At 56.0% G+C, this 22304-nt stretch overlaps 2 protein-coding genes across 18 annotated transcripts; one reads left to right on the top strand and one right to left on the bottom strand.

Annotated features, from left to right (window-relative positions):
- The first annotated feature begins 71 nt into the window (after positions 1–71).
- TRPT1 (tRNA phosphotransferase 1) lies at positions 72–2435 on the top strand. 11 transcript variants are annotated; one of them, XR_010147231.1, is made up of 8 exons: positions 72–197; positions 378–461; positions 667–748; positions 1277–1446; positions 1531–1705; positions 1815–1963; positions 2038–2148; positions 2281–2435. XR_010147231.1 is itself a non-coding variant. In XM_063783005.1 (8 exons), the coding sequence occupies exons 2-8, from the start codon at positions 387–389 to the stop codon at positions 2370–2372; spliced, it is 762 nt and encodes a 253-aa protein (XP_063639075.1). In that variant the 5' UTR covers positions 72–197; positions 378–386; the 3' UTR covers positions 2373–2435. The 11 variants fall into 11 exon arrangements, 9 of the variants coding, with proteins under 9 accessions (XP_063639075.1, XP_009421618.1, XP_063639076.1 ...); XM_063783005.1 differs by having other exon boundaries at positions 1907–1963; XM_009423343.5 differs by having other exon boundaries at positions 1907–1963; positions 2035–2148.
- FERMT3 (FERM domain containing kindlin 3) lies at positions 2364–21475 on the bottom strand. 7 transcript variants are annotated; one of them, XM_508522.8, is made up of 15 exons: positions 20513–21475; positions 19803–19976; positions 16484–16717; positions 16157–16276; positions 15886–16054; positions 15583–15685; positions 6577–6684; positions 6277–6411; positions 6146–6195; positions 5920–6044; positions 5609–5715; positions 5266–5499; positions 4798–4922; positions 3061–3202; positions 2364–2937 (listed from the first exon to the last, which is right to left on the bottom strand). In XM_508522.8, exons 2-15 carry the CDS (start codon positions 19960–19962, stop codon positions 2758–2760), a joined length of 1992 nt encoding a protein of 663 aa, XP_508522.3. In that variant the 5' UTR covers positions 19963–19976; positions 20513–21475; the 3' UTR covers positions 2364–2757. The 7 variants fall into 7 exon arrangements, with proteins under 7 accessions (XP_508522.3, XP_009421625.1, XP_063639068.1 ...); XM_009423350.5 differs by having other exon boundaries at positions 19803–19973; positions 20513–21413; XM_063782998.1 differs by having other exon boundaries at positions 6577–6705; positions 20513–20745.
- Positions 21476–22304: the final 829 nt, after the last annotated feature.

Raw genomic sequence — 22304 nt, 5'->3', positions numbered from 1 at the left:
GCGGCTTTTCATTGGCGGGTCCGCCGCCCGCCCCGCCGCGGTCGAGGATCCTGGAGGTTTGTCCCCGCCGCCCCGACGCTTCCGTCCGGTCCGTCGGCACGTCGGCCCTGCCTCCCGGACCACCCTGCGGGGCGCACCAGCGATCTGGAGTGCGGGGCTCGGCCTCCCTGCGCTCCTGGCTGACGGTGTGACCTTGGGCAAGTCTGGCCTGCTGGGCCTTAGTTTCCCTCTCTGCAGCAGGGACCTGGGGGTGGTGAACTTAATGAGCCGTATACTCCCACCCAGCGCTCACTTCCTGAGGCTTTGTGACTTTCTGGGAGGGATGGGGACGTGGAAGGGGCCTTAAAGCAGTCCCCCCTCGTCACTGCCCCCCACAGGTCTTAACCATGAACTTCTCTGGAGGAGGGAGGCAGGAAGCAGCGGGGTCCAGGGGTAGAAGGGCTCCCAGACCCCGAGAACAGGTGCGCGCCTCCTCCCCACCCCCTCCCACCAGTCCAGGCTCCCTGGGAGTTGCTGGGGGGCGGAGCTGAAGGGTCCTACTATTCCTGGAGACCACTGGCACTGCTCTCTCTCTGGGCTCTCTCTGCAGTGGGTCATTGAGGGTTCAGGATGGGCAGTAGGGCAGGGTCACCATGGAGACCAGGGGCCACCGCTGGGTTCTTTCAGGACCGAGACGTGCAGCTGTCCAAGGCTCTGTCCTATGCCCTGCGCCATGGGGCCTTGAAGCTGGGGCTTCCCATGGGAGCTGGTAAGTAGGGGCCTTGGAGGCTGGGGCTTGAGCCCAGAGAGAAACGTGAGCCTGTCTGCGACTCCTCCCTGATGGCTGCCTCCACCGCTCCCTGAGGAAGGCACAGAGGGCACTTCCTCCCCATGCACAGAGGAGAGCAAGGCCTAGAGCCCCTGTCATGTCCACAGCAGACTGAGGAGAGTTCTTGTCTGGGCCAGGCCTGGTGACCGCCCCCTCCAGCCAAGCAGCCAGATCAGCACTCACCCCGAGGGCGAGCCCTGGAGGGTACGGCGCAGCTGGTGGTGTGAGTGTGCACTCCGGGCCAGCGCTATGCTGGGCACTCACCTCCCTGCCCCTCCGTGAGGCAGATCCTCTTTTTATGTAAGTTGAAAAAACTGCGGCCCAGAAAGGGGAGACTTTCTAAAGGTCCCACAGAGGATGCCCAAGCGATCTCCAAGCCCAGACTTTGTTTCGGTTGCCTGTGGCTCCCTGTTAACCCTGGCCCAGTCCAGAGCAAGGTTAGCTCCTGAGCACCCTGCCTGCCCACAGATGGCTTCGTGCCCCTGGGCACCCTCCTGCAGTTGCCCCAGTTCCGCGGCTTCTCTGCTGAAGATGTGCAGCGCGTGGTGGACACCAATAGGAAGCAGCGGTTCGCCCTGCAGCTGGGGGATCCCAGCACTGGCCTTCTCATCCGGGCCAACCAGGGCCATTCCCTGCAGGTCGGGGTGAGGGGACAAGTGCGAGAGCGAGATGGGAGGGACCCCTGCCTGCAAAGGGGGTCTCACTGCTACCCGTTCAACCAGGTACCTAAGTTGGAGCTGATGCCCCTGGAGACACCGCAGGCCCTGCCCCTGATGCTAGTCCATGGTACATTCTGGAAGCACTGGCCATCCATCCTACTCAAAGGCCTGTCGTGCCAGGGAAGGACGCACATTCACCTGGCCCCAGGACTGCCTGGAGACCCCGGTATCATCAGTGGTCAGTGCCCTCCCCTCCACCTAGCTACTCCCACCCACTCTGTCCTCCCAGGTCCCCTTCAAAGGTTACAACACTTGTCTGGGGCCACCCCATGTCCGGCATGGAGCAGCACCCCTGCATCCCCCAGCCCAGGACCCCAGTCTGCCCAGGTTGCTGACTGCACTCCAGGTGCCCAGGCCTCAGCTCCAGCTGTCTCTGCAGGCATGCGGTCCCATTGTGAAATAGCTGTGTTCATCGATGGACCCCTGGCTCTGGCAGGTGAGTCTGGACAAAGCAGGAGCTGCCCTTGCCTTCGGGGAGGGCATGAGTCACATCTCTGGCTCTGTCAGCAGATGGAATACCCTTCTTCCGCTCTGCCAATGGGGTGATTCTGACTCCAGGGAATACTGATGGCTTCCTCCTTCCCAAGTACTTCAAGGAGGCCCTGCAGCTACGCCCTACCCGTGAGAGCCACCACCCCAGCCCCTATTCCTTGTTCTTGAAAGCTGTGCCCTTCTGCCCTCACCTCTCTCCTAGCTTCCAACCCTAGACTGACTTAGGTGTCCCTTTCTCTAACCAACTCTTGTCTTTATCAGGAAAGCCCCTTTCCTTGGCTGGTGATGAAGAGACAGAGTGTCAGAGTAGCCCCAAGCACAGCTCCAGAGAAAGGAGAAGGATCCAACAATAAAATATTAATTTATAAAAAAGAAATTTTAAAAAGTAACAAGAAAGAAACTCCAGTTTGAAACCATGTTTCATCATCCTGTAGCTACATCTGGTCTTCCTTGTGTGCTGGGGGACTGCAGATAGGTCAGGGGTATCAGCCTCAGCCACTCAGACAAGGAAAGGGGGCACCACATGAGCTCAGGGACCCCCACCCCCATCCCTGGCCTGGGTGATGGTGCAGCGTCTGGCCCTGCCAGGTCCTTGGCCTGCACAAAGTCAGTGACAGCAGGTGAAATGCCCAGCTGGGTGCCTGCCTGGAGCGGGTGTGGGGCAGTGAGCCCCTGTGGGTGTGGGCTTGGGAGTGGCTGTGACAGGTGGTGAGCAGGGCAGGGGCAGTCAGACAGCCCTCAGAAGGCCTCATGGCCCCCGGTGAGCTGCAGGAAGAGGTCTTCATCCAGCTCCTCCCCACGGGCCCGCTCCCGTGTCGACAGGAAAATGTAGCCCCCGATATACTCGTGTACAATTCGGCAGCTGGCAGACACGCAGCTGAAGGCCACATTGATGTGTTCATCAAACTCGATGGCCACCTGAAGGGCAGACAGAGGGGCAAATGGTGGGTGGGATAAGGGAGCAGCCCCTGCCCCACCCTGGCTGGATCCAGCTCCGGCCTGCACCTGTCCCCCATCCATATACCCTGGGTCTGGGCCCACCTGCCGGATGTCCCAGTTGACATTCCACTGGCGCATGTTGCTGAAACGCCAGGTCTTGACCACGTCGCCCACGGCCAAGTCGATGCGGATCAGTCGGTTGTTGGCGATGCCCAGGATCTCGTCTTTCCTGCTGCCCTTGAACCTGGCCCCCAGCGAGAGAGAGTGAGCCAGGGCTCCACCCTGCATGGCCCGAGCCCGCCCAGACAATGTGGCGCCGTGCTGGAGAGCCAGCCCTTCCCGACTGCAGCTCACCAGCTGTGTAACCCTGAGCAAGCCATTTGGGTTCCCTGGGCCTCAAGTTCCTCATCTGGAAAATGGGGGTTAATTGATAAAATCCCCACAACAGCATTTAGCAGCATCAGGCAAACAGGCCAAGCCTTTAAATGGTAACTTTTTTTGGTTTTTGTTACCATCCTCATCAACTGCTGTCTCCCTCCCTTCTTTGCAGTCCTGGGAAACAACTAATCAAAGGGGCCCACTCCCCATAACAGCATCCACCACTAGCCCTGTCTTGCGGACCGGCGAACCCAGGCCCAGACAGTGAACTGTCCACAGCAGAGCTGGAGCAAGAACTGGTTCTTCTGCTCTCCTGACCTGAAATCTGTCTCTTTTTTTTTTTTTTTTTTTTTTTTTGAGACGGAGTGTCGCTTTGTTGCCAGGCTGGAGTACAGTGGCTCGATCTCGGCTCACTGCAACCTCCGCCTCCCGGGTTCAAGTGATTCTCCTGTCTCAGCCTCCCGAGTACATGGGATTACAGGTACGTGCCACCACTCGTGGCTGATTTTTGTGTTTTTAGTAGAGACGGGGTTTCACCATGTTGGTCAGGCTGGTCTCGAACTCCTGACCTCATGATCTGCCTGCCTTGGCCTCCCAAAGTGCTGGGATTACAGGCATGAGCCATCGCGCAGGCTCTTTTATTTATTTATTTATTTATTTATTTATTTATTTGAGACTGAGTCTCACTCTTTCGCACCCAGGCTGGAGTGCAGTGGCACAATCTCGGCTCACTGCAACCTCCGCCTCCCGGGTTCAAGGGATTCTCCTGCCTCAGTCTCCTGAGTAGCTGGGACTATAGGTGCGTGCCACCACACCTGGCTAATTTTTGTATTTTTAGTAGAGACAGGGTTTCACTATGTTGGCCAGGCTGCTCTTGAACTCCTGACCTCGTGATCTGCCCGCCTCGCCCTCCCAAAGTGCTGAGATTACAGGTGTGAGCCACCATGCTTGGCCCAGCCTATTTATTTTTGAGACAGAGTCTCGCTTTGTCACCCAGGCTGGAGTGCAGTAGTGTGATCACGGCTCACTGCAGTCTTGACCTCCCAGGCTCAAGAGATCCTCCCACCTCAGCCTCCCGAGTAGCTGGGACTACAGGTGACCACCACCATGCCCAGGTAATTTTTTACAATTTTTTGTAGAGACGAGGGACTTTCTGTGTTGCCCAGGCTGGTCTCAAACTCCTGGGCTCAAGTGATCCTCCTATCTCTGCCTCCCAAAGTGCTGAGATTACAGGCATGAGCCCCAGTACCTGGCGTGAGCTTTGTCTCTTATGTTTGTTGTGGAGGGACAGCATGAGGGGCACACATGGGGCCCTCAGTAAGGCCTGTTTACAAAGAACAAAGGAAGGGAGTCTTTGGGGTGCCTGTCCAGAACCTACTCTTGGGATGTGGGCACACAGCAGCCGGGTGGCAGGTGAGGGCAGAGACGGTGCTGGGCAGGGGGCTGGGCCAGGGGCCATACCTGACCATGACATAGGAGATGCCGAAGTCGGGCAGGGACTGCCAGGCCTGGATGAAGCGCAGCTGGGCCTCTGCCAGCGACAACTGGGCCACATTCTGGTGGGCTTCCAGGATCCGTGGGGTGAGCTGCGGGACCATACTGGTAACGGGCTGCCAGGCACTACTCCCCTCCTCCAGAGTCACCGAGCCCCCACCTCCCCGTCAGGGTGACAGCATGTGAGCCTGGGAAGGGGCAGTGCCCACGTGGGGCCGCCAAGGTGCAGATCTGCACTGCGCCAGGCTGCGAGGTGGACATGGGCACCTGGACCGTGACTCCTCCCAAAGGGTGGGTACCAGCCGCGCAATCTCAGGGACACAGTGGGAGAAGCCCAGTGAGTACGTAGCTTTCCTGAGGAAGGCTCTGTGGAGACCCAGGGGTCAGAGGTCTCTGGGTAAACACTATGCTCATTCCCACCCTGACTCCTGGTACCTGCTTGGCCTTGAACTTTCGCTGGAAACGGGGGGCAACGAGGCCGTAGGGGTTGAGGCCCTCGGCAGAGGCATCAGGGCCGTGGGGGTGGTTGCCCGGGCCCCCACTGCCCGTGCGCTGCAGGCTGAGGAAGGCCAGGATGGCCTGCACCTCGCTGGTGTAGCTGCTGTCGGCCATGGTGCGGCCTTTGGAGGCCAGGCGGCAGCCAGCCATCCAGCGGGCATACTGCTGCTCCTGGGCGAGAGGGGTGAGGGGGACAGTGCTAACCAAGCTTGATGCTCCTCAGCCCCTGCCCCTGCCCCAGCTCCTGCCCGGCCCTGGCCCCTGCCCAGCCCTCACTCACATCCTGGCACCGCAGGTAGATCTCACTCATGCCCTCAGGGGAGGGCACTAGGAGTTTAATGCAGAACTTCTGGCCGGAGACGTTAACATCGGGAACCACCTCACAGCCTGGAGGGAGAGAAGGGGTGGTCTAGGAGGTCGGGAGGGGAAGAGCCGCCTGAGGTCCTGGAGTGCATCCTAGCCCACACCGTCACCTCAGGACAGAGAGCATCTTCCCCGGTCTCCAAGAGGAAACAGAGCCGGTGAGAGCATTCACCTGCCTAGCCCACAAGTGGGGATCCCCCCACCCAGCCCCTGGCCCTGTGCACTTACCCTTGAGGTTGAGCTGCTGAATGGGGTCCCCGGGGGCCTCGTCCTGGCTCTTGTAGTAGGACAGTGTGGTCTCCTTGAACACCACCCAGTGTTGGCGGTAGCCCTTCAGGGTCAGCTTCCGGGGCCTTCGTGGGATGCGGGGGTTTGTGAAAGGCCGCCTCACCCCCTCCCTCCATATGCAGACCAACCCCTCCAGCAGGGCTGCCTACTCTGGCCCCCAACTCACCGAAAGATTCGGAGATGGTCCTTGAGCTCTGGGATGGTGGTGAGGCTGTCCTATGGGAGGACCAGAGTCAGAGGGGCACCCGGTGCCTCACGGTTCTCCCTGCCCAGCCCCTGCCCTGAGCCCCTCCTCACCAGCACATCTGTGGGCGCCGACCCCTCCAGCTTCACCTCCAGGTTGCTCAGGGCCACATCCAGGTCGTCCAGCCCTGGGTCTGTGCCAGCCGGCTCCCCCACCTCCCCGCTCTGGGACAGCTTGTTGATGTGGTACTAGGTGGTCATGAAGCCAGGGAGGGCTGAGTCCAGCAGCCTGGTCCCCTAGCAGTACCCCCAGGCCGGGCTTCCCTGGAGATAGCCCCCACTCAGGAAGGCCCTTCCTGCCCTGGGACTGGCTCACCTCCCACCTGCCCTGGTGCCCCCAGGCCCGCCTGGTACCTGCAGGGCGGCAAACACCATCATCTCCTCCTCGGTGCAGTCAATCTCCTCCAGCAGCAGGTCCCACCGGGCCTGCTCATACAGCTGTGTCAGCCGCACGGGGTCTGTCTGGAGCGGTGGGAGAGGAGGCTGGAGGCTGGGCTGGTCAGATGCCAGCTGCCCTGGACGCCCTGCACTGAGCCCCTGCCAGCCTTGGCCCTCTGCCCTGCCCTCCTTGCTGAGGCAGATTCATTCAGTGGCCAGACATGGGCCACAGACCTCAACCCCATCCTTAACAGCCTGCTAGCCCCCTGCTGCCCAGGCCTGCACGTCTAAACCTTGGCTTGGTTGTGCTGATGTTTACTGTGTGCTGGCATGCTGCCCTGGGTGCAGGAGAGACCGAGTAAACCAATCAATAAGTCAAATAATCCAAGGCTGCAATAAACACTATCAAGGAAACAGTTTCCACAGGGAAGCTCACATGAGCCCTCAGTCTAAGGCCCCCCCAAGTTCAATGGAGATGACAGAATGGAACATGGGGAAGCAGTCAGGGAAGGCTTCCCTGAGGAGGTGACAAGCTGAGTAGAGATAGGAAGGATGACAGTGGGCCACTCAAGGGAAGCGTGAAGGAAGAGGATTCCAGAGAAAAGGAACTGGGAAGGCAGAGACTCCAAGAGGGGATCCCAGTTACCCACAGAAGACCAACAATCCCGCTGAAACTCACCCAAAATTGATAGCAAAGGTTTAGGAAGATAAACCCAAAAGGACAAAGGACAGGCCGGGGCGGTGGCTTGCGCCTGTAATCCCAGCACTTTGGGAGGCCAAGGCAGGCGGATAGCTTGAGCCCAGGAGTTTCAGACCAGCTTGGGCAACATGGTGAAACCCTATCTCTACTAAAAATACAAAAAATTAGCCACATGAGGTGGTGCGTGCCTGTAGTCCCAGGTACTCAGGATGCTGAGGTGGGAGAATCACCTGAACCCACGAGGTTGAGGGTGCAGTGAGCTGTAATTGCACCATTGCCCTCCAGCTTGGGGGATAGAGTGAGACCTTGTCTCCAAAAGAAAGAAAAAGAAGGCCAGGCGCAGTGGCTCACGCCTGTAATCCCAGCACTTTGGGAGGCCGAGGTCGGTGGATCACGAGGTCAGGAGATTGAGACCATCCTGGCTAACACAGTGAAACCCCGTCTCTACTAATAATACAAAAAAATTAGCCAGGCGTGGCGGCGGGCGCCTGTAATCCCAGCTACTCAGGACGCTGAGGCAGGAGAACGGCGTGAACCCGGGAGGCGGAGCTTGCAGTGAGCCGAGATCGCGCCACTGCACCCCAGCCTGGGCGACAGAGCGAGACTCCGTCTGAAAAAAAAAAAAGAAAGAAAAAAGAAAAAGGAAATAATTTGGAAGATGGAGAGCAAACTGTAGATGGGAACTGGGTTATGCAGAGAGAGCTAGGGCCTCAGGCCTTGTCCCTCTCCTGTCTGGTAAATCCACCAATGAGACTTGAAAATAGGCGGAAAGCAATCAGCAAAAAGAACAGAGATCTCAACAGAGGCATCCAGTTTGCATGGCGGACCCCTGGCAGGCTCTGATGCGGATCCTCTGGATGAGATGCGAGGGTGAGCTGAAGAGAGGACTCTGGATAAAGTCCATGAAAAAAAGCAGGTCCCTCCCCAGCTCCGTGCAGCCAAGTGATGGCAAGGAGACACCTGGCAGAAGCTGGGACTCACTCTCTGGAGATGCTGAGCCAGATGCACCCCTGCATTTGGTACCCCAGACACAGCTGGACGGGGTAGGGGTTGCACTAGGCTGAAAACAGACAATTTTTTTTTTTTTAAGATGGAGTTTTGCTCTTGTTGCCCAGGCTGGAGTACAATGGCACAATCTTGGCTCACCGCAACCTCCGCCTCCCGGGTTCAAGCGATTCTCCTGCCTCAGCCTCCTGAGTAGCTGGGATTACAGGCATGCGCCACCACGCCCAGATACTTTTGTATTTTTAGTAGAGAGAGGCTTTCTCCATGTTGATCAGGCTGGTCTCGAATTCCTGACCTCAGGTGATCCACCTGCCTTGGCCTCCCAAAGTGCTGGGATTACAGGCGTGAGCCACCGTGCCCGGCAAAAACACAAATTTAAAGAAAGCTGGCATTCAGATGAGTGACACACCCACACCCTTTCCCACTTGTCACCTAAGACATTGGCAGGAAGCCTTCTATCTCCATTTGAAAGATCAGTGGGGTTGCCACTGAGAGGCTGAGCCACCAGAGAAATGCCCGACAAAGAGTGGCAGCCCGGCCCCATCGCCTCCAGGGGGCCACCAAGATGCCAAGCCCTACTCACACACTCAGGGTCTCCAATTGGTTTCTTAGAGCTTCACTTTTAAATATGAATGGACAGGCATGGACTACCCACATTTAAGGAAAGCTTCAAGAGTGAACCATAGAGACCAAGACAACAAGAATAAAACAGCTTGGAGGAAATGAAGGCCAGGTAGGGCGCAGAAGAGAACTTCAAACGTGAATCAAAATCCTTATAGAGTACAAAAATTAGCTGGGCATGGTGGCACCCGCCTTTTTTTTTTTTTGAGACGGAGTCTCACTCTGTCGCCCAGGCGGGAGTGCAGTGGCGCGATCTCAGCTCACTGCAAGCTCCGCCTCCCAGGTTCACGCCATTCTCTTGCCTCAGCCTCCCAAGTAGCTGGGACTACAGGCGCCCACCACCACGCCCGGCTAATTTTTTGTATTTTTAGTAGAGACGGGGTTTCACCGTGTTAGCCAGGATGGTCTCGATCTCCTGACCTCATGGTCCGCCCTCCTTGGCCTCCCAAAGTGCTGGGATTACAGGCGTGAGCCACCGCGCCCGGCAAAAAAATCCTTATAGAGGCTGGGCCCGGTGGCTCACGCCTGTAATCCCAGCACTTTGGGAGGCTGAAGCGGGCAGATCACGAGGTCAGGAGTTTGAGACCAGCCTGGCCAATGTGGTGAAACCCCGTCTCTACTAAAAATACAAAAATAATTAGGCCAGGCGTGGTGGTGCATGCCTGTAATCCCAGCTGCTCGGAAGGCTGAGGCAGGAGAATGGCTTGAACCAGGGGGGCAGAGGTTGCAGTGAGCCGAGATCTTGCCATTGCACTCCAGCCTGGGTGACAGAAGAAGACTCCATCTCAAAAAAAAAAAAAAAAAAAAAATCCTTACAGAGCTAAAGCACTGCACTCATAAATCAAGACCAGAATATTCTTTTTTTAAAGGAATGTAACTGGGCGCAGTGGCTCACACGTGTAATCCTTGCACTTTGGGAGGCCGAGGCGGGTGGATCATTTGAGGTCAGGAGTGTGAGACCAGCCTGACCAACATAGTGAAATCCTGTCTCTACTAAAAATACAAAAATTAGTTGGGTGTGGTGGCAGATGCCTATAATCCCAGCTACTCAGGAGGCTGAGGCAGGGGAATCTCTTGAACCCGGGAGGCGGAGGTTGCAGTAAGCCGAGATTGTACCACTGCACTCCAGCCTGAGTGTGACAGAGTGAGACTCCGTCTAAAAAAAAAAATCCCAACTTCTCAGGAAGCCGAAGCGGGAGGATAACTTGAGACCCAATCTGGGCAACGTAGCAAAACTCCATCTCTAAACAATTTTTAAAGAATTAGCCAGGCTTGTGGCACATGCCTGTAGCCCCAGCCACTCAGGAAGCTAAGGCAGGAAGATTGCTTGAGCCCAGGAGTTCAAGGTTGCAGTGAGCTATGATCGCACCACTGCACTCTAGTCTGGGTGACAGAGCGAGACCCCATCTCTAAAAATAAAAAAAGAAAGATAAAAATATAAATTTGGTTCTATTAAAATTAAGAGCTGCTGTTTATGAAAAGAAACCATTCAGACAATTAAAAGGCAAAGCACAGAGGGGGAAAATATATTCACAATGTATTTATCTGGCAAAGTGCTCATATCCAGAATATATAAAGAACTCCTACAAATCAATAAGAAAAAGACAAATGACTCAATATGACAATTGTCAAAATGTTTGAACAGAAACCTCACGAAGCAGGATATCCAGATGGCTAATAGCCATATGAAAAGGGACTCAACTTTATTAGTCATCAGGGAAATGTAAATTAAAGCCACATGGAAAGCAGATCAGTGGTGGTCGGGGTGTGGGAGGAGGAATGACTGCAAATGGGCATCGTGCAATCAGTGCTTGTCTGGGGCAGTGGAAATGTTCTAAAACTGGATTGTGGTGATGGTTGCACAACCATACACATTTGTTAAAAATAAGCTGAGCCGGGCGTGGTGGCTCATGCCTGTAATCCTAGCACTTTGGGAGGCCAAGGCGGGTGGATCACGAGGTCAGGAGTTCAAGACGAGCCTGGCCAACACAGCAAAACCCTGTCTCTACTACAAATACAAAAATTAGCTGGGTGTGGTGGCACGTGCCTGTAGTCCCAGCTACTCAGGAGGCTGAGGCAGGAGAATTGCTTGAACTTGGGAGGCAGAGGTTGCAGGGAGCCAAGATCACGCTATTGCACTCCAGCCTGTGCAACAGAGTGAGATTCTGTCTCAAAAATATGTAAATAAATACACACATACATAAATAAATAAATACATAAGTAAAAATAAAAAAATCAAGCTGAATGGTTACAGGGGTGATTTTTATGGTATGTACATTCTACCTCAACAAAACTGTTTAAACAAAATTATATGAGATACCATCACCACACCTATCTGAATGGCTACAATGAAAAAATAGAAAATACCAAGCACTGGTGAGTTGTGGAACAACTGAAACGCTCATCCACTGTTGGTGGGAGTGTAAACTGGTGCAATCACTTAGTTGTTTGTTTGTTTGTTTTGAGACAGAATCTCACGCTGTTGCTAAGCTGGAGTACAGTGGCTCAATCTTGGGATCTCGGCTCACTGCAGCCTCCAGCTCCCAGGTTGAAGCGATTCTCATGCCTCAGCCTCCTGAGTAGCCGGGATTACAGGCATGCGCCACCATGCCCAGCTAACTTTTTCTACTTTTAGTAGAGACAGGGTTTCACTGTGTTGGCCAGGCTGGTTTCAAACTCCTGGCCTCAAATGATTCGCCCACCTCAGCCTCCCAAATTTCTGGGATTACAGGCGTGAGCCACCGCACCCTGCCTGGTGCACTTTGAAAAGCTGTTTAACAGTATCTACCACAGTTCAACTCATGCATGCCCTATATCACAGGGCATAAACATGTTCACCAAGATACATAGCTTGTTCATAGAATGTTCATAGCATCTCTATTCATAACAGCCCCAATCTGGAAATTGTACAATGTCCATCAACAGTAAAATGGATACATTAATTGTGATATTTGACATAATGAAATGTTATACAACAGTGAGAAAGAATTTAAGATGATGATATATGCAATATGGATGAATCATACAAACATAACACTGAAAGAAGCCAGGTGCAAAAAGAGTATAGACTGTGTGGCTCCATTATGTAAATTTCACAGACAGAACTAATCTAAGATGTTAGAAGCAAAGTTAGTGGTTACTTCCTGTGGGAGCTATTGCTTGGAAGGAGTGTAAGGGGGCTTCTGGGCCCAGTAAAATTCTGTTGCTTGATATGTTAATTATATTTGTGTATTTTTCTAAATGTATGTTACACTTAAAAAGAAAGCCCTATGGCCAAGCGTGGTGGCTCATGCCTGTAATCCCAGCACTTTGGGAGGCCAAGGCAGGCGGATCACCTGAGGTCAGGAGTTCGAGACCAGCTTGGCCAACATGGTGAAATCCCATCTCTACTCAAAATACAAGAAGAAATTAGCTGGGCATGGTGGCGGTGGGCATCTGTAATCCCAGCTATGTGGGAGGCTGAGGCAGGAGAATCGCTTGAACCCAGGAGGCAGAGGTTGCAGTGAGCCGAGATCACGCCATTGCACTCCAGCCTGGGCAACAAGAATGAAACTCCCTGTCAAAAAAAAAAAAAAAAAAAAAAAACCCTATAAAAGAACACTCAAAAAACAAGAGCTCTTGGAACTTAAAAATATAGTTACAGAAATTAAAAATTCAATAGATATTTTAGAAGATAAGTTGAAGAGGTCTCCGGAGAGTAGGACACAGAAAGAAAAAGAACCGAAAAATAAGAAAGAAAAGTGTAGGCCAGGCATGGTGGCTCACGCCTGTAATCCCAGCATATTGGGAGGTTGAGGCAGGTGGATCGCCTGAGGGCAGGAGTTTGAGACCAGCCTGACCAACATGGTGAAACCCCATCTCTACTAAAAATACAAAAAATTAGCCAGGCGTGGTGGTGGGCGCCTGTAATCCCAGCTACTAGGGAGGCTGAGGCAGGAGAATCACTTGAATCCGAGAGGCGGAGGTTGCAGTGAGCCAAGATCACACCATTGCACTCTAGCCTGGGCAACAAGAGCGAGACTCCATCTCAACAACAAAAATAGATAAATAAATACAGTTAACTGGGCATGGTGGCGCGTGCCTGCAGTCCCAGCTACTTGGGAGGCTGAAGCAGGAGATCGCTTGAATCCGGGAGGCGGAGGTTGCAGTGAGCTGAGATTGTGCCATTGTACTCCAGCCTGGGCAACAAGAGCAAAACTCATCTCAAAAAAAAAAAAAAAAAAAAAAAAAAAGGCAGTTATGAACTTCAAAAACATTTGAGCAAAAAGGGAAAAAATAATCATAGTTACTCTGTGGCTTAACTAGGAACACTATTTATATGTGTTACTATTTACAGCCATATCACATTGTTTTAACCAAAGACTATAGACACTACTCACTTAGAAAGAGGCAAGGAAATGTGTGTATTGTGTGGGCAGGGAAGAGAATGTAAGACAGTGAAACCTTCTTACAAAGTCAATAGATAATGTGTGAAATGGCAAAACAAAGAAGTGGAAATATGTCATAGAGAAGAAAACACTAGAATAAAAAGGCACAGCTGGCCCGACGCCGTGGCTCACGCCTGTAATCCCAGCACTTTGGGAGGCCAAAGTGGGCAAATCACCTGAGGTCAGGAGTTCGAGACCAGTCTGACCAACATGGAGAAACCCCGTCCGTCTCTACTAAAAATACAAAATTAGCTGGGCATGGTGGCTCAACGCCTGTAATCCCAGCTACTCGGGAGGCTGAGGCAGGAGAACTGCTTGAACCCAGGAGGCGGAGGTTGTGATGACCTGAGATCATGTCATTGCACTCCAGCCTGGGCAACAAGAGCAAGACTCCATCTCAAAAAAAAAAAAAAAAAAAAAATTAGGCCAGGCGCAGTGGCTCACTCCTATAACCCCAGCACTTTGGGAGGCTGAGGCGGGTGGATCACCTGAGGTCAGGAGTTCGAGACCAGCCTGACCAATATGGTGAAACTCCATCTCTACTAAAAAAATACACTCCTATAACCCCAGCACTTTGGGAGGCTGAGGCGGGTGGATCACCTGAGGTCAGGAGTTCGAGACCAGCCTGACCAATATGGTGAAACTCCATCTCTACTAAAAAAATACACTCCTATAACCCCAGCACTTTGGGAGGCTGAGGCGGGTGGATCACCTGAGGTCAGGAGTTCGAGACCAGCCTGACCAATATGGTGAAACTCCATCTCTACTAAAAAAATACAAAAATTAGCCAGGCCCACGCCTGTAATCCCAGGAGAATTGCTTGAATCCAGGAGGAAGAGGTTGCAGTGAGCCGAGATTGCACCACTGCACTCTAGCTTGGGCAACAGAGCAAGACTCCATCTCAAAAAAAAAAAAAAAATTAGCCAGGTATAGTACACGCCTATCGTCCCAGCTACTTGGGGAGCTGAGGCTTAAGGATCACATGACCCTGGGAGGTCCAGGCTGCAGTTAGCCGGGATAACACTGCTGCCCTCCAGTCTGGACAACAGAGCAAGACTGTGTCTCAAAAAATAAAAATAAATAAATATATAAATAAATAAAGCTTAGGAGAGAGACATCTGAGCTGGAGATGATCAACTGGGAGAGAGTGTGGAGATGGTATTGAAATCCACAAGACTGGAGATGACTGAGAGAAGGAGAGGAGAGAGCAGAGGCCCAGAGCAGAACCTGGGGCAGAGCCTGGGGCTCACCAACACTGAGAGGCCATGGAAAGGAGGAGGGAGCGTCACAGAGCCTGGCAGAGTGGCTCGGGGAGAGGCCACCCCCCAAGCAAGTGTACAGGAGGCTTCAGGAGGAAGATATTCTGGAGGAGTGGTCGGGGTGGTGTCTATGCCGCATGTAAGTGGTCAAGTAAGAAGCGGGTGGGACATGGCCAGGGGACAGATAGCCTGGAGGCGTGGCCACCTCAGCAGGTGCACTTCTCACGTGTGGATGGTGTCAAAATATATAGAATAGCTGTGGCCAAGGAGTGAGAGGGAGTCGAACAGCACCCAGAGAAAGCTTGGAAGCAAGAAGTGGGATTCTGTGGAGCAAGCGTTCAGACAACCACGATGTTTTGCAGAGAAAGGGGGCAGAGAGGTGGGGCCTACAGGTAGAAAGAGCAACCTGTGGGCTTCTGGGAAGTTTTTGAGATGTGCGTGAAGCACATTGCATGGAGCATTTTGCCTGGAGCATGTTGGTTGCCAATGGAGGAAGGGAGGAAGAGTGAACAGGGCACAGAGGGGCCACCCTGCAAAGCTTCCTTCCTCACCCACCCCCAGGTCCTGCAGTCCCTAATGGTGCCCCCTCCAGGAAGCCTTCCCAGAGCTCCCAGGCTTGGGCCTCTCCCACCTGAGCCCCAGACTTCTCAGGGGCACCCACACACACACTGTCTATGAGGATCTGTGGGTCTTAGCTTCCTCCCCGACAGCTCCCTGGGAAACAGGCACTGAGACTTACTGGTCTTCATCCGCTTCAGCATCTGCCCGGGGCCCAAGACCTGGCCTGATGCTGAGGTGAGTAGATGAGTTTCAGTGCGTGTTTGTGGGGTCAGTAAACAAAGGTGTGGATGGACAAACGGGCAGACGGACAGGCCACTACAAGTCACTAACATCCCAGAGCCCATACCCCAGGCCCTAGGTCTCCACATCTCATGGACCTGAGGCCCGCTTTCTCCCTGCCCCAACCCACCTTGGGATCCAAATCGAAGAAGCTGTAGTACTTGAAGCGCAGCCAGAGTGCGTCCCCGGCCTTGATGCCCTGCTGCATGAGACACCGCGACGAGTCCAGCCACCTGGGCCGCGGCAGAAGCAGCAGTCAGGGCTGCGCCAGGTACGGCCGTGGGGTGGGGAGGGGGGCTGGGCTTGGGGGAGAAGCACACACAGAGAAAAGGCCTGGAAACGAAGTGTGGATCTGGGGTGGGCACAGACACGGGACGGGGGTGGATCCTGGGTTGGGGAGCCCCGACACAGGGGGCGTGGCTCCTGGGTGCACCTGCTGTGGAGCTGGGTCTTGTCTGACAGGGAGCTGGGCCGTGGCAGACGCTGGAGCAGAAGGGGGTCGGGTGGCGGCTGGGGCCGGCTCAGCATGTGGTAGCAGGCCTCGGTCTGGGCGCTGTCCGAGAAGTGAGCTGGCATCCCCCGGAACAGTGCAGGTGCCACGCCTGGAGTGCAGGTTGGGAGTCAACCAGGCCTGTCCCCCAGGGCTGGGACTCACGGGCCGGCCCCTGCCCCCGCCCCCCAGGCCCACCCCCACTTGCACTCACCCCCAGCCAAGACGACCTTGCTCAAGTCATAGAGCTCTTCCTCTGGCTCCTTCTCTTTCTTCTTCTTCTCCTTCTTCTCAGGAGCCCGGAGCAGGGACAGCTCCTCGGGGTGCCGGATGCCTGAGGGGAGCTAGGGTCTCAGCGGGGACTAGGTCCTGCTGCAGCCTCCCCACCTCACCCATGGGTGCTTGGGGCGGGTCACAGCCCTGCAGGCAGGGTGGCAACCCAGACAGCAAGGACAGCGTCAACAGAGCTGGGCCTGGAAACGGGGGGACCTGCCTCTTTGCATCACCCTCGTGGGCCAGGGGAATCAGCCGGGCAACTTACTGAGGAGGCGGCAGATGGCAGCCACAGCCTGGAAGAGGGGCTGGGAGAAGCTGGCACGGAGGCGCAGTGCACGGCGGTTGGGCAACCGAAGGATGACGGGCCGGTGCTGGGGCCCAAAGAAGAGGCGTGCGTCGGCCAGGATCCCGTACTTGTCCAGTGTCCAGTGGGTCTGCAGCAGCCACTGCCTCTTCTGTTCCCACCAAATAGCATGGTCTGACCAGTCCTGCTTGCGATCTGTGGGGCACGGGGGCACATCTGGGTCCAGCCTTCCTCCCTGGTGCCCCCAACACCCAGCACAACCCCAGGATTCAGAAGCCTGGGGCGACCACTCCCCTGCCCTGCCTAAGCCAAGAGTGGGGCAGCCTGGGCGGGCCTGGGGTCTACCCCATGGTAACAGCAGCAGGGCTCTCTGCAGGCAGCCCCTGATTTGGCCTTCTAGGCTTGGCTTCTATATCGCTTCCCAGGGGAGCTCTCCAACCCAGCATCTGAGTGCCCCAATCTTAGCGCCCCATCTCTTACATTCCAGCCCACTGGGCTCCCTCCACATGACTCCCCCTCTGTCCTCCCATAATCCACGGTTTAACGGCCTCTGTCTTGCATTCTGGGGAGCTCCTGGAGGCAGAGACTACGTCTGTCTCACCATTGTATGTCCTCAGGGCCTGGACCTGTGCCTGGCCTGGAGCAGTGAGCACTCAATATTTTTAGCTATTAGCTGTGTGACCTTGGACAAGCCACTTAACCTCACTGGGCCTCAGTTTCCCTGTAAGATATAATAACGATCTTACAAACTGGGACACGGAACAATGCCTCCCATGTGGTAGCTGCAGGGTTTGCGGCAAACTTGTGCACGCACATGACGATCCATGAGTGAGCATTGAATTAGAGATGTGCGTCTGTCCCTTGTCAGCCAGCTGGGAACTGGAGTTACAGTAATGGAAGGCACAGGTCTCCCCGCCTCCTCCCTCCAGGAGCATGAACAGGTGGGAGAGAGCATAGGAAAAAGGCTGCCGGAAAGCTGCTCTGGGCACACAGCCCTTGAGAGTTTGCAAAGCCCTGTTTCCTGAGTTCCTCCCAAGTCCTCCCGGTGAGTTTTCTGATTCCCACTGCATCCCACCCACCTCAGCCAGCCCCCAACCCCACTGCTGCACATGCCAGGCATCACCACTGCTGCCAAACCAAGAGAAGCGCTCGTCCTCCGGCACTTCCCCTCCCAGGCTGGGCCCTTCCCTCCTGGGCGCCCCAGCGGGACCCTGGCTGTGTGCTGCCACATCCCCTTGTCTTGGCTCCTTGCTCTTCTCCTGTCCTCTCTGGTCCCTCTCCGGTCCCTCTCCTGACCGGCCCCTTACCTTGTCCTTTCCCCAGGTTCGGCCTGGGACCCTCTTCTGCCTCGGCCAGGTCCCCTTACTGGGTCTCCCTATTCTGTGGTTTCAGTTGCCATTTTCTGCTGCCTCCCCATGCGTGGCCCTTGGCCCAGACCCTGCCCTGGGCCCCCAGCCAGAAACCCATGTGCTGCCAGCTGAGGGGCCTGTCCACCGGCTTCCTCCCTTCCAGAACCCTCTGTTCCCGTGGCCGAGTGGCTGACACTGGGACTGTAAGCACCATGACTCCTGGTCTCGGCTTTTGGTGCTCAGCTCAGACTCGCTGTGCACAGAGGTGCCCTCTCCTCGCCAGCTCCCCCTCCTCACCAGCTCCCTACACCACCTCTCAGGGCTGGGGGACACGGACTCGCGCCAAAGGCCCAGGCATCCTCCCTTTCTCTTCTAGCCACCACATGTAATCAATGCCAATCCCACCTCTAAAATCCACCCTCCTCTCCATCCTCCCTGCCCGGCCTTAGGAGGCCCTGGTGTCTCTAACCAGGACCACAGCCTCCTCAGGGGCCTGCCGCCACCAGCCTTTCGCCTTGCTGCTGACCTTAGCAGGACAGCCTCCTGCTGAGAACCCTTCGGTGGCCACCTTCCCCTCCAGAAGAAAGTCTAGACCCCTTCTGGAGGCCTTCGGGGCCATGCAGAGCTGGCCAGGCACCATCCAGCCTCATTTCTGGTCACGCTCCCGGCATCCTCACCAGCCGAGAGCCCTAATTCACAGCCCTCCGAGTCCCAGCGCCACCACCTTGCTCCTCCCTGCTGAGGCCACCTCTCAGGACTTCTCCTGGGGTTATCCCCATCCTGGGCTCGGGGCAGCCCCCTCCTCGGGCTCCAGGCCCCCATGATAGCGCCCTCTGTGCGGCAGCCGGCACGCAGCCCCCACGGGTCAGTCTCACCCGCTGCTGCTCCAGGAGGCCAGAGACTGGCCCGGGGCGGCCAGGCTGAGCATCAGTAGACAGAGCTGATGTGCTTAGGAGTGACAGTATCCCCACCACAGGGAACACAGAGCTAAAGGAACTTGCCCTGGGGTGCCCAGCAGCGGGTAGAGCAGCGGGGTCTGTCTGACTCCAGGTTAAGGCCTCCTGCGTTACCCTCATGCCGTGCCCTGGGGCCACCCAGGTCTTCACCACCCTCTCTCTCTGTTCCTCACTTCTATTCTCACAGCTGCTCCGGGCCCTGCCCCTGGCAGCTCCCCTCACAGCCTCAGTCTTGTGGCCGGGCCGTTCTGGGCCCTATCCTCTCCACAGTCGGACTGACCTCCTCCTGTGCTGCACATGGTGGCCTGGCGGGGTCTGAGGAAGCCTCCCCGCCATCACCCACCCCCCACCCACTGGCAGCCCAGGCCCAGGCTCTTGGCCGGGACTGTGGTGGGCCTGTCTTCCGGCTCTGCCTATCGGGGTCTTCCTGCTGCTCTCTCAGGAAGGGGTAGCCCCCACCCCCGGCAGGGAAGGAAGATGAGGAGCCCCCGTGTCACTAGCCCCGTGGTCCTCTGTGACTGATACCACAGCTGCTCTGCTGTAACTTCCTGTGGGGGCAGGGCCTTCCCACCCAGGCTGGGCCTGTCACCAACCTGCTCAAAGCTTCCGCCAAGGGGAGGGAGCGTGGGGGCAGGCCCCTAGGTCACCTAGACCTCCTCAGACCTCAGCAATGTGACTTCAGCCTCGGCCCAGACAAGACCACCCCTTCTGCCCCTATTGGTGGCTGAATGGAGGATTGTGGCTGCGTCTGATCCTTAGCAGACCAGCTGCAGCAGAAGGGAGGGAGGGAAGAGGGTGGGAGGGAGAGGAAGTTGGGGAAATGTCTTTTTTGGAACCAAATGATTAAGCTAATGCCTGAGTCACCGTGACACCATTATCGGGAGCTGAGCAGCAGGGATGGCCCGGAAGTGCCCAGAGACACCCATGGCGGCCGCCCATGGTGCCGAGTTCAGCAGGCGGGCAGCGGACACTCACTGATCTGCTCCACAATCTTCAGGAGCACCCCGCCGATGTGCGACTCCCCAGTGACCCGCAGGGTGACCGACTCGGCCTCCGGGTCCTCCTCTCCCACAAACACCCGCAGCTCCCATGACGAGTCGATGTAGTCCCCGGAGGCTGTCTTCATCCCCGCCATGGCTGCGGCTGCTGCTACAGAGAGTGTGGAAGGAGGCAAGGTGGGCAGGCCCTGGTAGGCCTCCAGGTTTGGGCAGAAGAGCTCTGTGATGCCCTGGACACACCCAGAGGAAAGCCACTCATGAAGGAGGGTGGGAGTGAGCCCCCAGGCCAGCACACCCGTGGTACCCTCAGACTCTCTCTCCAGCGCTGGTGCTTGAGCCGCGAGGGCCCTCAGAGACCATGTAGTCCAATCCGCTCCCATCCTACAGGCGGGCAGACTGAGGCCGGGTAAGAAGGGGCTCACTCAGGACCACCGTGCTCAATGCCAGCCCACAGCTCACTCCCAGACCCTCAGGGGCAGCTGCCCACTCTGGCCATGGCTTCGTACCCAGGCCAGGAAGTAGTTCCGATCCTGGCCCACAGCTCAGATGCCAACATCACAAACCAGCCAAAGCCTCTCCGGGGAGGTGGAAAGTTCAGGCTGCCGCATGGCGAGAGGCAGGCTGGGCAGAGGCTGCAGGAGGATAAGGAAGAGAAGGGCCCAGGGTCCCAGTGAGGCCTGAGCTTACCTTTCCTGGCAAGGGCTGGGGGCTGCAGGTGGGTCTCGGGCTACACCCCTGTGGGCCGTGGGCTTCCTGCCCTCCTTTCTCTTTGGAGCTTCCTTCAGGGCAGCCCTTGCCTGTGCCTTATCACGAGCAGGGCGGGTTCAGCCCCTCCCCAGGGCGGGCTGGCGCTGGGTGCAGGAAGCACGCTGCCAGCCCACAGAGGGTTCCAGGGGCCCCCACCTTTGTCCCCAGAGAGCACAGGAAGCTAGGGAGAGCGGGGCTTAGCGACTCAACACCATAAAAACGCCCCCTTCCTCATTTGGAGGGAAGCTCAGTGCAAACTCAACAAGTCCCCCGGCTGTGTGTGTTCAGGGCTAGGTCCACTTTTGTGGGAAGTGTCTGCCATCCTCAGCCTGTCACATGAGGTGGGGACCTTGGGCTTTGAAACATCACTGGGCTGCCGGAGGGAGAGCCCAGGAGTTGACAGAGTGTATCCAGGTTATTTGGGACTCACAAGTTAAATCGGCTCCAGCCTGGCTATCCCTATCAACCAAGGATCCCTCAAGGCCCCAGAGGGAAACAAGTCCATTTTGCAGTTTTTCCTAGCTCCGCGTAGGGCTACCTTCAAACTCATGAACTCAGACCTGCCAGGTGAACAAGTGAACAGTACTTGGCCCAGACCATCCACAACCTCCCGGGCCCTCAGGTCACCCAGCTCCAAACACGACCCCTCCACTGTGCTCCACTTGGATGAGCCTCCCCGAGTCCCCACGAGGCTCACTCCCATCAAGTCCCTGCTTAGGTGACACCTCAGGGGTCTCTGGTGGTCTATACCCTCCTGCTCATCACCTGCCCTAGGATGTGGACTTCAGTAGAGCAAGGCACGTCCGCCACCATTTCTGCGCAGGACAGCGGCCTTTCCAGTGAACACACTGGGGTTGGAGCATGCAGGGTGGACAAGCCTGGGGGCGGCAGAGTCCTGCCAATGGGGGAGGCTGCCTGAGCGTCGCCACTCAGATGGGGAAGGGGGCGGCCTGCCGGGGATTCCCAGGGGAAAAGAAAGCTGACGAAACTAGCAGCAGGAAGTCCAGCCAGCTGCTAGTCTCAGCGCCTTCCTAGCCCAGAAAGCAGCACTCTTGGAGCAAATGAGGAAGTTTTACTCCTGCCCCAAAGGCCTCCCCAGTCCAGGAAGAGAGCTTTAGAAAACGCAGCTTGTTGCAACCATGGAAAAGTGTAATTAAAGCTTAGCACCCTAAGTTCTCAGGTAAGAGCCGTGCGTTAAAACCATCACCCAGGCCGGGCGCGGTGGCTCACGCCTGTTAACCCCAGCACTTTGGGAAGTCCAGGCGGGTGGATCACGAGGTCAGGAGATTGAGACCATCCTGGCTAACACGGTGAAACCCCGTCTCTACTAAAAATACAAACAAACAAAAATTAGCTGGGCGTGGTGGCGGGCGCCTGTAGTCCCAGCTACTCGGGAGGCTGAGGCAGGAGAATGGCGTGAACCCGGGAGGCAGAGCTTGCAGTGAGCTGGATCACGCCACTGCACTCCAGCCTGGGCGACAGAGTGAGACACCATCTCAAAAAATACAAAAAAAAAAAAAAAACCCATCACCCAGCGGGGTGCAGTGGCTCATGCCTGTAATCCCAGCACTTTGGGAGGTTGAGGCGGGTGGATCACTCGAGGTCAGGAGTTCGAGACTAGCTTGGCCAATATGGCGAAACACCTGTCTCCACTAAAATATAATAATTAGCTGGGTGTGGTAGCAGGCTCCTGTAATCCCAGCTACTGGGGAGGCTGAGGTAGGAGAATCAT

This window comes from Pan troglodytes, chromosome 9 (assembly GCF_028858775.2).
Source record: "Pan troglodytes isolate AG18354 chromosome 9, NHGRI_mPanTro3-v2.0_pri, whole genome shotgun sequence".
In the NCBI taxonomy this organism is placed as follows: domain Eukaryota; kingdom Metazoa; phylum Chordata; class Mammalia; order Primates; family Hominidae; genus Pan; species Pan troglodytes.
This window is presented reverse-complemented; position numbering and strand designations above follow the sequence as displayed.

Coding starts and splice junctions, on each gene's coding strand:
- TRPT1 (XM_009423343.5), top strand. CDS start 387: ATGAACTTCTCTGGAGGAGGGAGGCAGGAAGCAGCGGGGTCCAGGGGT. Junction 1,447..1,530: donor ACCAGGGCCATTCCCTGCAG/GTCGGGGTGAGG, acceptor CCGTTCAACCAG/GTACCTAAGTTGGAGCTGAT. Junction 1,964..2,034: donor TGGACCCCTGGCTCTGGCAG/GTGAGTCTGGAC, acceptor TGGCTCTGTCAG/CAGATGGAATACCCTTCTTC.
- FERMT3 (XM_063782997.1), bottom strand. CDS start 20,205: ATGGGAGCGGATTGGACTACATGGTCTCTGAGGGCCCTCGCGGCTCAA. Junction 6,412..6,576: donor TGGTGTTTGCCGCCCTGCAG/GTACCAGGCGGG, acceptor ATGACCACCTAG/TACCACATCAACAAGCTGTC. Junction 4,923..5,265: donor GAAAGTTCAAGGCCAAGCAG/GTACCAGGAGTC, acceptor ATGGTCCCGCAG/CTCACCCCACGGATCCTGGA.